We start from the raw sequence: 12,443 nt of genomic DNA on the forward strand, positions 1-12,443 counted from the left end.
TTTTTTTTTTTTTTTTTTTTTTAAATGGTAAGGAACATAACTTTTTCTTCTTATTAAATAATTTATTGTGTTTATTTGATGTGTCACACAATTATTACATGCCTTTTGTAAGGCTAGCAAATAAGAAATATAATATGAACAAATTTCCATAATAATGATAATGCTTAAAATGTTACCATTTTCAGGTTCATCCTAATCTACTCTTTAGCAATTTCCAAATGATTATCAAACTAAATTTCATGATAAAATTAATACTAAATTACACGTAAAAAAATAAATTTTCCATATATTTAGCACAACCTAAAATATAATTTGAGGGAGCTAATTTTAGAAAATATTGTTATTTTTTCTTGATGGGGAAGAAAAGACAGCTTGATTTTCATCTCGTCCACGTCATTTATTTAAATTAAACTCAAGCCAGATAAATTTATAACCAAATTGAAATTATGGTTTGATGTCGACCCTTAACCCATAACACCTGTTCCCTCTTTTTTATTTTATTATTAATTTTTCCTTTTTTGAAAAGGAGTATAAAAGACCGAAATAGTTAAGAGGGTTCAATTGGATCTTCGAAAGGAGTTCCTCCCGCTCCTAACATAATTCTTCTTCCTTTTATGGCGGGAAACCTGGGTTAGATAACGCTGAATGACGAGGCGCAACGTCCATTCCAGATCCATTCTCGAATGAGCGAATAGCCATTGTAATTATCCTTGATTTGTTTCAACTCCAATTCTGTTGTGTATTTATATTCTCAGTAACCGAGGGAGCGGAAATTGAAGATAATCTGTTGGACTCGATCGAGAGTTGCGACTACAAGGAGCTACAGGAGAGTGCAGATTTAGCCGGAGATGGAGGCGGATTTGGCGTCGGGGAATCGTTTGGTCTTCGCTTACTACATCACCGGCCATGGCTTCGGCCACGCCACTCGCGTTATTGAGGTTAGATCTTCCGTTAAAGAATGTTGATTGAATGTGTTTTTTCCGCTGGATATATGCGATTGATTTCGGTCTGGTTTGAATTCTTCTGTTCTCAGATTTGTTGTTTAGAAATCATGAAAGGTCATTTCTGGTGTCAAATTTCATTAGTTTTGGAATGTCGTGAGATTTCTCCAGTGCTTGATCATATTGTCTTCTTCCGATCGAAATGTTGATTAATTTTGATATTTATTTCCTGTAATGTTGTGTAACTTATCCTTCTGACAGTCTTCTTCTGTTTTGATTGAATGCGTTCGTCTATGCTATGGAGTTTGGATTTCGTTCTGTTATGAGCTCGAATTGGCCTCTCAGTTCTCGAGTCAAATTTCTTTAGCTTTCAAATGTCGAGAGATTTCTACATGCTTGATCGCATTTACACTTCTCTCGTCTGGAATGTCGTTAGTTATAAAGCGTTCTTCCAGTAATGTAACTCAAAACTTCACGAAAGTCTTACTAAATTTTATTCGATTTTGATTAAGTGTGTTCTATTGAATGGAGTTTGGATATCGATTTATCACGAGCTTGAATTCTTCTGTTCTCGGATTTGTTGTTTAGAAATTCTACAAGGCACGTCCTCCCGTCAAATTTCATTAGTCAATGAATATCGAGAAATTTCTTTGGTTCTTGATCACTTTTTTTTTTCTTCTTTTGTTCGAAGTGTTGATTTATGTTGATCTGCGTTTCCTGTAATGTTACTTGTCCTGCGTTTTCTGTAATGTTTTTCTTCATGGAATTATTTTTATTAGTCATTATGCATTGCTTTACTACGTTCTTGATCTTCTTCTTCTTCGCTTGAGAATTGTTAATCCTACTTTTTCTGTGCAAAAAGGTCGCTCGGCACCTGATACTTGCTGGCCACGAGGTACATGTGGTCTCCGCTGCCCCTGAGTTTGTTTTTACTTCTGCAATCCAGTCCCCTAGGCTATTCATTCGGAAGGTAAGTTTGACCAAGACTTGCGTCTGACTGCTAGTGATTGCTGCTAAGATGTTCATCAAGCCAATTCGTTTCATTTTAAATATGTTTTCAATTATTTATCATTTTAATAATCGAACGTATTCTGCTAGTGGATATAACGCAGAAGTTTCAGTTTTAATTTGACTTTAGACATCATACTTCTTATTTTCTATGTGCAACGCTTCATAGTTCATATTAATATTATTGATTACTGTGTTATTTTTTTTACACATTGCACACCTCCTCTCATTTGAGGTGCACATTTTCTTTCTTCGGTCTCGCACTGAAGAGAGACCTCACGCTTTTTTAATGTAATTGGAAAAATGAGAACTTATGTGATGCATTCTTCTTGGGGACTAAGGCAAATATTGTTGATGTACTCGATCAATTAATAATGATTAACATTTAGATGTAGCTGAAGCTTGAACAAAAGTTGATAGTTTTTTTTTTTTATAATATAACATGTTTTCATGAACTTGTAGAATTTGAAGTTAAGTGCTTGATTTTCAGTTGGAACTCAAATCACATCCACTTATAATATTGTGGCAATTGATAGTTGCAACCAAACCTCTAAGTATTTGATAGATTTATATATTTTTTAATCAACTGTAGGTATTGTTGGACTGTGGGGCTGTCCAGGCTGATGCACTGACAGTCGATCGCCTAGCATCCTTAAAGAAGGTGAGGAGTTACTATCATCATTATCCTTTTTAATTTCATTCCAATTTCGTATTTGTATCCACGTCGAAGTGTATACAAAATATGACATGTTGTCATCGTCCTTCCCTATTAATCTGCCATCTTATCACAACTACTAATTTGTTCTCTTCTTATCAGGTCACTGGTTTTTTATTTCCTTTTCTTATCGTTTTACTAAATATTGTCTATTCCTTTGGTCATTTTTAGTATCACGAGACAGCTGTTGTGCCCCGGTGTACTATTTTGGAAACAGAAGTAAAGTGGCTGAAGTCAATCAAAGCTGATTTAGTGGTAAATACTTGTGATATATGCTTACTTAAATCATTGCCACTTTTTTTTGACTATTTGGTTATGTGGAATTGGTCATGAGATGGAAAATATTGTGGCTCTGGAGCAAAGTAGTACAATAAATTATAGGGCAACTTTCATGATTGTGGACTTTAAGTCACGACATGAATAATTTAATTTAAATTATATTTCCAGAATTTTGATAATTTTGCTTCTATGAAATGTAAACAGGTTTCGGATGTTGTACCAGTTGCTTGCCGTGCTGCTGCTGATGCTGGGATTCGCTCTGTTTGTGTTACCAACTTCAGGTAACTCATTGACACTAGCGCGTTTACTCTTTTACTTGTAGTATCACTTTCACTTATTTTTCATGATGTCATGCAGTTAACAAACAAAATGTTTTGAGGCCAGTAGTCATTAACTTTAGTTTTGCAGTTGGGATTTCATCTATGCAGAGTATGTAATGGATGCTGGGCATCACCACCGTTCGATTGTCTGGCAGGTATTTTTTTTTTTTTTTATTTGAATCAGTATTTGAGCATCCCTAAACGATAAGCATTTTTTCCTTGGTTAGAAACAGGGGTTAACATTTCTATAAAACTAAATTCAATGGCACCTAGAAACAAGTGGACTTTAATTTTTTTCACCGTTCTGGTGGTTATTACTATTGTTACTTATTGGACAATTTTGAATTGATATGACTTTTAGCATGTTTTAACACCTAAGAAAGATTGAATGTGAAATTTGAAAGTGTCAATGACGTCTGTTCTTCATTTTTTGTATCAGTGAAGAGAAACTGTGTACTGTGATGCTATAATTCTTACTGTTCTTGGCATAGACACCTAATCTGTTGTGCTGCTGCAATGCAGATTGCAGCGGATTATTCACATTGCGAGTTCCTGATCCGCCTCCCAGGATACTGTCCAAGTATATTTTTAAGACAGTTGCATTTTCCCCCTTCCTACTACTAGACATATATTTGCATTTTATAAAATTAGTTCTATATTCATTATTTTTTCATGTTTTTGATATTTTGTCTGCATGCGTCTTGTTTCTGCAGTGCCTGCTTTCCGCGATGTTGTTGATGTACCTCTTGTTGTGAGAAGGTTGCACAAAACACGGCAGGAGGTTTTGCATTCTACTGAGCTCCTTCACTCGATTATTTTTGTTTCATATGTGATTCTCTTACTCAAGTTCTTATTATAGGCGAGGAACGAACTGGGTATTGGAGATGATGTCAAATTACTCATCCTTAATTTTGGCGGACAGGTGGGATGAATTGATTGATTCTTTTCCTATATGGTTTGTGAAATATTTGTTAAAATCTCCATGTCAAAAGTTTGATTCTTTCTTTTGTTTGCTCCTTTGAATTTGGATGCCTGCTTGGACTTCATCACACCGCGAAACACTTGCATACTTTGACTAGATTACTGTTTATGCACTTGAATTTTTAATTTCACCAAGTTATATTTTTGGAACTTTATTTGTCTTTGGTTGCATGACTTTGAATAAGTTTTTGTATTCCACTAAAGATTTACATCTGTTTCATTGTCCTTTTGTCAGCCTGCCGGCTGGAAGTTGAAAGAGGAATATCTACCTCCTGGTTGGCTTTGCCTGGTATCCTTGTAGCATTTCATTTGGTTCAATAGTATGCATAAGCTGCTATTATGCTGTTATTTGAAATATCGTATCTTTTGGCGGTCAGGTGTGTGGTGCTTCAGACACTGAAGAGGTTCCACCAAATTTCATTAAGCTCGCCAAAGATACGTATACACCAGATATGATAGCGGCTTCTGATTGCATGCTCGGTGTGTGAAATATAATTTTTTAAGTGGCTGAGCTTAATGAATGGATTGAAACACATCAGAACATGTTCCATCCTTTGCAGGAAAAATTGGTTACGGAACTGTTAGTGAAGCGTTGGCATTCGGAGTACCCTTTGTCTTCGTAAGAAGAGATTATTTTAATGAAGAGCCATTTTTAAGGAGTATGCTTGAGGTGCTATTATTTAGTTTGTCTTCAATGATTCTCTCCTTGTAGTTTTTTCTCTTTCTCTACAAATTGGTTAATAAGTCCTATTTGTCACTGTTCCGTTAACAGTATTATCAAGGTGGGGTTGAGATGATAAGGAGGGATTTACTCACTGGTCAATGGAAGCCTTATCTTGAGCGTGCTATTAGTTTGAAACCTTGCTATGAGGGAGGTGTCAATGGTGGTGAGGTACACTCCTGTTCTATGATTTCTTTTGATGGTCACAGAATCAGGATCCTGTTACTTGCATCTGTATGGTTTGAGGGACATGATGTCGCATGATATAGAACTATCAATTTTCTTGATATGATCAATCAATCTATCTCATGCATTATCTTATTTTTAATAGGTTCATTAACTTCGGATTTGTACTTATTAACTTAATCCCATTGGGTGTTTCCAAGATATGAGGATATCTTAGATTTCCACTTAAGGCCATGGCATTGTTTGAATTTTTTTTTTTGGTTCCGATGGGGAGGACGGACTAGAGCAAGAGATGAAATTGCATAAATACCCTAAATAGGAGGCACAAACTATCACACTTCCAGAGCTATCGGCCTTATGAGATCCTTAAGGTTGAGCCGTCGTTAAGGATTTTATTAAAGAAATGAAGTGCTCTTATGAGGGTGCTGATGATATTCGACTAAAGCAGCTAATATACTGCTATATCGACATTCTTAATCTTACAATTCATGACTATGATGTTCATGATCATTTTTCCAGTTTACCACTTAGAATGTCATTTTAACTTGGAACTTCACCCGTTTCTGATCTATCAATCTTCCCTAGTATTTAATCTTTTTTGGTTCTTCCAAGTGATTCTTTGAGATCCCATCATCAATGAAATTGTTGTTTTTAGTTTGCACTTCTTATGCTCTTTACTGTTTAACGGTTCATATTTCTTCAAAATCTGCAGGTTGCAGCCCATATTTTGCAAGAGACAGCTAGCGGGAAAAATTATTCATCTGACAAGGTCAAGAAACTTTTTATCTTGTGAAATATGAGTAAAAACGGCATTGATCATATCCTTTTGTTATGATAGAATTAGGCATTTTCGTAATTAGGCATTACCAAGACACCAACTTTAACATGCGTTTTATTGGACAATTTAGTTAATGAAGGTAAGTAGTGTATATGTATGGTTCAATATATTTGAAAAGAACTAAAGAAGTTACGTTCTAATTTCGTTACAATTTTCTGTGTTTTGTTTTTAATCACACCAGAATTTCATTATAGCTTCTTTTTGAAAATGTAGTTTAGTGGGGCAAGAAGATTGCAAGATGCCATAGTCCTAGGATATGAACTCCAAAGGATTCGTGGTCGAGATCTCTACATTCCAGAATGGTATGCGAATGCTGAAAATGAATTTGGCCTTTCGAAAGCACCACCTACTTCCCGAGTGGATGAGAGAAGCTCACCAATAGACTAGTGAGAATCTTGTTGCATTTGAAGAGTTCTAATAACTTGGAAGAACAATTTGTATAAATGTAATTTGATGCCTCTCCATTTGTTCTTTTAGTTCTATACAGGATTTTGAGGTGCTTCATGGTGACGTTCAAGGTTTTCCCGACACAGTGAGCTTCTTAAAAAGCTTGGTCGAATTAAGTGCATTGAATGACAGTGGAAACACTGAGAAACGGCGGGAACAGAAGGCTGCTGCTGGACTCTTTAATTGGGAGGTTGTGTTCACATGAACTAAAATATTCTTTTAATTTCATCTCACTACTTTTTCGTGGTGCTCAATCATCTCAGTCGATAATGGTAATAATATAAATGTTAATGGATTTGGAGGAGGGACTGTTTAAATACACTATCTTTGCTTAGATCAACATCGTATAAGAAGCTCTTAATTTGCTGCATTGTCATCTTCTAAGTAATATTCAGGATTAAGGACCGTGCTTTAATTTACAGATATTACAGCTTTAAGAGGAATAACCCATCGAATGCAATGGTTTAGTACTTGGGATTGCCACTTCATAGTACAAAGTAGTGTTGAGAATCCAAACAAATTTTCAAACACCGTAGTTTCATGGTCCTACCTTTGCCTTTTAATATAATTTTTCCCCTTTTTCTGTTCCCTACAGGAAGACATTTTTGTAACAAGAGCACCTGGAAGGTTGGATGTCATGGGAGGCATTGCTGATTACTCTGGAAGCCTCGTCTTGCAGGTACCATCGATCATTGATCTTGTAGTCTTTTTAATAATAAGCAGAAATTTGGATTAGCAATTAGAGTAGGCGAAATGCCAAATTGATTCCTTATCAAGGTCGTGAGTTTCCCTCCTTACAGAACACAACAGGTATAGAAAAAAAAAAAATGTTTTGTTGGCCTGACTGCTTTCTCTCTCTCTCTCTCTCTCTCTCTCTTTTTCCCCATGGTTTTCCCTTTTAATATAATATTTAACTTGTTTTATTTATATCAGCTTCCATTTTTCGTCAAATGTTCACTCATTTTTCCGGATGATCTCTACTACTGTTTCTCTTACAATCCCTTATCCTTTCTTGCATTTTTGCTCTCCCCCTTGCCTCTCCAGATGCCTATAAGAGAAGCCTGTCATGTTGCAGTGCAGAGAAACCATCCTAGTAAACATAGGCTTTGGAAGCACGCACAAGCTCGACAGAATTCCAGTGTACAAGGCCAAACACCAGTTCTTCAAATAGTATGTGTCATCTTCTATGAGGCCCCTCTTTGCACAGCGCACTTCGCAAGCACTTCTTTTTCTTGTCATCGTAATTGCACTATTTTATATCTTTATCAAATTCCCTATTATTAGAAAGTTGGCTCTATTATTTTCTATAGAAGCGTTACAGTAATTTTTTTCTCAAAGAAGTTTGATACAATGATTGAATTTACTTACTATCTTGGCCGTCTTGTGGGTTAGAAGAAAAAGAACGCAAGTTCTTTTAGAAATATATTAATGAAATTCAGATTGTTTGAGGTGTTTCCTTTCTTCTTAATTGTTATCCAAATCAGGTATCTTACGGGTCTGAGTTGAGCAACCGTGCCCCAACCTTTGATATGAATCTATCTGATTTCATGGACGGAGAGAAGCCAATTTCGTATGAGAATGCAAGAAAATTCTTCGGTAAAGATCCAGCACAGAAGTGGGCAGCATATGTTGCAGGTACAATCTTGGTTTTAATGAGAGAGTTGGGCGTACGATTTGAAGACAGTATCAGTGTGCTGGTATATCTCTCTCTCTCTCTTTATTGTTTGCAGACAGTTATTAAGTGCAAATATGTATGTGAAACTGTTGATAATTCATTACTTCTGTAGTAACATATATCTTTTCGATCTATAATTTCCACGTACGGACTCTTACATTGCAAATATAACAGGTTTCCTCAGCGGTGCCAGAAGGTAAAGGTGTATCTTCATCTGCCTCCGTGGAAGTGGCCTCGTTATCTGCTATAGCTGCAGCTCACGGTAATTTAACTTCTTGATTATTAATTAATTTAAATATAATCAAGAGAAACTCTTTTTTTTTTTGAGTTTAAAGATAAGCAATGCTAGTAAATCTGCTTGGACGTGTTTCTGCAAAGTAAAAACATTTAGCGTTAGGTTAACTCATGTATAACTTTTCAATAAAACCCTGTGCACTTTAGGTGCGAGATCCCCGATCAATTGGGGAGGAGAAAGAAACACCCTTATAAAGGGTGTGGAAACCTCTCCTTAAATGCATTTTAAAAACCTTGAGGGTAAGCCTGAAAGGGAAAGCTCAAAGAGGACAATATCTGCTAGCGGTGAGCTTGGGCCGTTACAAATGGTATGGTATCAGAGCCAGGCACCGAACGATGTGCCAACAAAGACGCTGGGCCCTAAAGGGAGTGGAGGATGAGTTTGAGCCGTTGCATTAGGCATGACTTTTATCATTAGTTAATGCTAAAACTGACAGACGAAGTTACTTCACAATTTTATTTCGCATAAATTTAAACTGGATTCCTTTAGACCCATTCGTAATGAAAATAACTGTTTCCAATTTGTTTTTGCATGCGAATGATATCGACCATTTGTATTGATTGGGTTTAATTTTTCTGACTTATTTTTGTCTCGAGTGAAGTAATTTAGCTTCATTTATTAGAGAAATCAATTGAACGGATGTCATTGATATCGTACAGGATTGAGTGTCGGTTCAAGAGATGTAGCTCTACTTTGCCAAAAGGTTCGAACCCCAATGACCTTCTCCTTATCAAAGGCTTCAACGCCACTTTGTACCTAAGCTCTCAGTTGAATGCCTAATCACGTACTAGGTGGAGAATTGCATTGTGGGAGCTCCATGTGGTGTTATGGACCAGATGACGTCAGCATGCGGAGAAGCCAACAAACTACTAGCAATGGTGTGCCAGGTACAACATATAATCATTTCAGGGCTGCCTACTATGATATGCAGTTTTCCTTTTCAGTGAGATCATAAAAGTTTGGTTGTTATTTTCAGCCTGCTGAGGTACTTGGACTTGTTGAGATACCAAGCCATATTCGATTTTGGGGCCTTGATTCAGGAATACGCCACAGGTATCATTCTACTTTTGTCTTCTCTGTTTTGTTGTTTGGCTTATTAGAATTTCGGCCATAAGTGGTTTGGAAAATTACTGTTTTTTGCCCTTGTCTGTCATTTTTAGAAAGAGCTTTGATTTGGATTTCTCTCACGCCAAAATTCTTTTTCTAGCAAAGGAAAAGCTTGTGAAGTTCCTAATTTTACAAATTATTCAATCTGTCATGTGTGTTTTACCATTGAATCGAATCAAATCAAATCCCTTCAGTTAAAAGTGCATGAAGTTTCGAAAACCTAAAAAACTTACATATTGGGAAAACTTGTCTAAGTTAAACTCTTCTAATTCGAAGTTTCAAAAACTTGCTAACATAAGCGAACTGAACTTTAATAATTTAACCTTTTCATTTCGTTTGAGTAACTCAAGCATCTATGTATCACATGCAAGTTATCCACATCCTTTTATAATTTGATTTGAAGCAATGTTCGTGAAATGAAGCTAAGACTTCGTTTAGTAACGTTTTCAATTCTATTTGTTAAATTTGTGCTTGTTTTCTTCCAATTTTTCAATATGGACTTTTTTTACCTTTGTTAAAGAAAATTTTAAAGCTGCACTGTTTCTCTGGTAGTGTTGGCGGTGCGGACTATGGTTCGGTAAGGATAGGAGCATTTATGGGCAGAGAGATCATCAAGTCTACCGCATCTTCTATGTTACCAGTGCCATCTTCCGTCGCTAATGGTGTAAATAATTATGATTCTGAGGATAATGGTGTCGAATTGCTTCAATCCGAGTCTTCGTTGGACTACTTGTGCAACCTTCCGCCTCACAGGTAATAGAATGCCCCTCTTAACATTTTCCCTTGAATTTGAACGTTGGATTAATGACATTCCCCTTGATTTCATCAATCCACATCTATCATCCCATAGCCATTTACAAAACATGATTAGAGATAGTTTCTTTCTTGAAACCGTTATTACTATAAGACTCTCCACAGTCGTATGATATTGTTCATTTTAAACATAAATTCTCTTAGCCTTTTTTTTGGTTTCTCCAAAAGACCTCATATCAATAGTGATAGTGTTCCTTACTATCTTTCTATTTCAGGTATGAAGGTGTGTATGCAAAGGTGCTCCCTGAATCCATGACTGGGGAGAATTTTGTGGAGAAATTCGTTGATCACAACGATCCAGTTACGGTGATTGATGAGAAGCGCAACTATGGAGTTAGAGCTTCTGCAGGACACCCCATATACGAGAACTTCCGTGTCAAGGTTTGGAATTATAAACTGTAGCCTTAGTTACTATATTAACTCCTAAAGAAATTAACTACGTTACTCTTCTTCACTTCTTTTATGTGAGCAGGCCTTCAAAGCCCTGCTTACTTCCGCAGCTTCTGATGAGCAACTTATATCCCTTGGAGAGCTGTTATATCAGGTTTGTTTAAGTGTCTAATTGCTACATCTTCATCGCGTTTTTCAAAATTCTAAAAGAACTTATGAATAAAAGAAAAGAAAGGTTGGTAAAAGTAGATGTTATTATGGGGTGCAGTGCCATTACAGTTACAATGCGTGTGGACTGGGGTCAGATGGGACAGATAGGCTTGTACAGTTGGTACAAGAAGCCCAGCACTCTAAGTCTAGTGGATTTGAAGATGGGACCTTATATGGAGCAAAGATTACTGGTGGGGGCTGTGGCGGAACAGTTTGTGCGATTGGCAAAAACAGCTTACGCAGTAGTCAGCGGATCATTCAGGTAACCCCCGAATTTTCTAATCCCCTCTCTTTCTTTCTTTATTTTTTAATTATTTTTTTATTTTAATTTTAGTGAGTTTAACCAATGCAAACTTATAATCTTAATTTTTAAATCAACATTATAGAACCAACTTGAATATAGCTTAACAACACCTTTAACTAAGAGGTAAAGTTTTGAATTACTTGAAAAAAAAAATTGGTATATATCCATCTTAATTGGCTCACATAGACATTTTTGGTTTCCATCACTTGATATAAAATAACGAGAATCATATTACTTTTAGAAAGAGAATAGTAAAATAAATTTGGTTTCTTTTTTTAAAAAAATTGTCCTTTTAAAATGATTTTCTGTTTACAACTATACAACTATCATATCATCATTTTTTAAAAAATTCTACCAATCAATATACTTATTTTTATAAATTTAGTTTTCAAACTTTTATCTTTATATTTATATTTATGAAATATTAGATAGGTTGTAGAAAAGTTTGAAAAGGCAATTTGAGGACAAGTACCATATTATGATTTCTTTTAATTTTTCCGTTCAATAAATTTAGCTTTCAAACTTTATTATTATACTTATATTTGTGAAATATTAGAGGAGAGAAAAGCTTGTAGAAAAGTTTGAAAAAGAAAAATAAGATGGTGAGAATAGACCAATGGTTGTAGAAAGAGATTTTAGGAGAGAAATATTAGAGGGAGGAGTTAAATGTTAAAATAAATTAATAATATTAATTTAACCTCTCTCTATTCTCGTATTTTTAAATTTAGAAACTAATTAAAAATAATTATTTATCTTATTTATTGTTTTGACGAATCCTCAAGGCTGAGTAATCATATTGGTTTTGGCTAAATCCCAGATTCAACAGAGGTACAAAGCTGCAACGGGTTATTTGCCGTTCATTTTCGAAGGCTCATCTCCTGGTGCTGGAAAGTTCGGGCATTTAAGAATAAGACGACGCATCTCTCCAAAACATTAAACTAATCTATTTCTCATAAATAGACGCAATGGCTCTGTCAAAAAAACGTCACGAATTATGTTGTTTATGTATTCTATTTTACGCACCAATGTTTTCATGGGAATGTTTGGCTATTTATTTATTTGTATAGTTGTTAAAACTTGATTTGATTTTTTTTTAGTTTTTAAAGCTTGAAATGAATTTTAAAAACACTAAAGGTAAGAAACAAAGAAATGAAATAGTATTTATAAGTTGAATTTTTCAAAACGAAATGGTTGTCTAACAAAATCTATTTTT

The 12,443-nt window shown here is 35.3% G+C and overlaps 1 protein-coding gene across 1 annotated transcript; it reads left to right on the forward strand.

Moving 5' to 3' along the window:
• The first annotated feature begins 548 nt into the window (after positions 1-548).
• On the forward strand, positions 549-12,267 carry LOC111476697 (L-arabinokinase-like). Its single transcript, XM_023120477.1, has 28 exons — positions 549-938; positions 1,804-1,911; positions 2,542-2,610; positions 2,836-2,919; positions 3,148-3,224; positions 3,352-3,418; positions 3,786-3,843; positions 3,977-4,044; positions 4,123-4,185; positions 4,480-4,533; positions 4,622-4,724; positions 4,805-4,914; positions 5,017-5,136; positions 5,864-5,920; positions 6,203-6,375; positions 6,467-6,626; positions 7,032-7,115; positions 7,481-7,606; positions 7,921-8,133; positions 8,286-8,373; positions 9,066-9,109; positions 9,198-9,293; positions 9,383-9,459; positions 10,066-10,266; positions 10,542-10,707; positions 10,799-10,870; positions 10,985-11,188; positions 12,048-12,267. Exons 1-28 carry the CDS (start codon positions 849-851, stop codon positions 12,165-12,167), a joined length of 2,952 nt encoding a protein of 983 aa, XP_022976245.1. The 5' UTR covers positions 549-848; the 3' UTR covers positions 12,168-12,267.
• The last annotated feature ends 176 nt before the right edge of the window (positions 12,268-12,443 follow it).

This window comes from Cucurbita maxima, unplaced genomic scaffold, assembly GCF_002738345.1.
Source record: "Cucurbita maxima cultivar Rimu unplaced genomic scaffold, Cmax_1.0 Cma_Scf00003, whole genome shotgun sequence".
In the NCBI taxonomy this organism is placed as follows: domain Eukaryota; kingdom Viridiplantae; phylum Streptophyta; class Magnoliopsida; order Cucurbitales; family Cucurbitaceae; genus Cucurbita; species Cucurbita maxima.

Excerpts from the sequence above, each read along its gene's own strand:
- LOC111476697 (XM_023120477.1), top strand. The coding sequence starts at position 849 with ATGGAGGCGGATTTGGCGTCGGGGAATCGTTTGGTCTTCGCTTACTAC. Across the intron at positions 9,110-9,197 it reads TAGCTCTACTTTGCCAAAAG|GTGGAGAATTGCATTGTGGG; the intron begins GTTCGAACCCCA and ends ATCACGTACTAG. Across the intron at positions 11,189-12,047 it reads GTAGTCAGCGGATCATTCAG|ATTCAACAGAGGTACAAAGC; the intron begins GTAACCCCCGAA and ends GCTAAATCCCAG.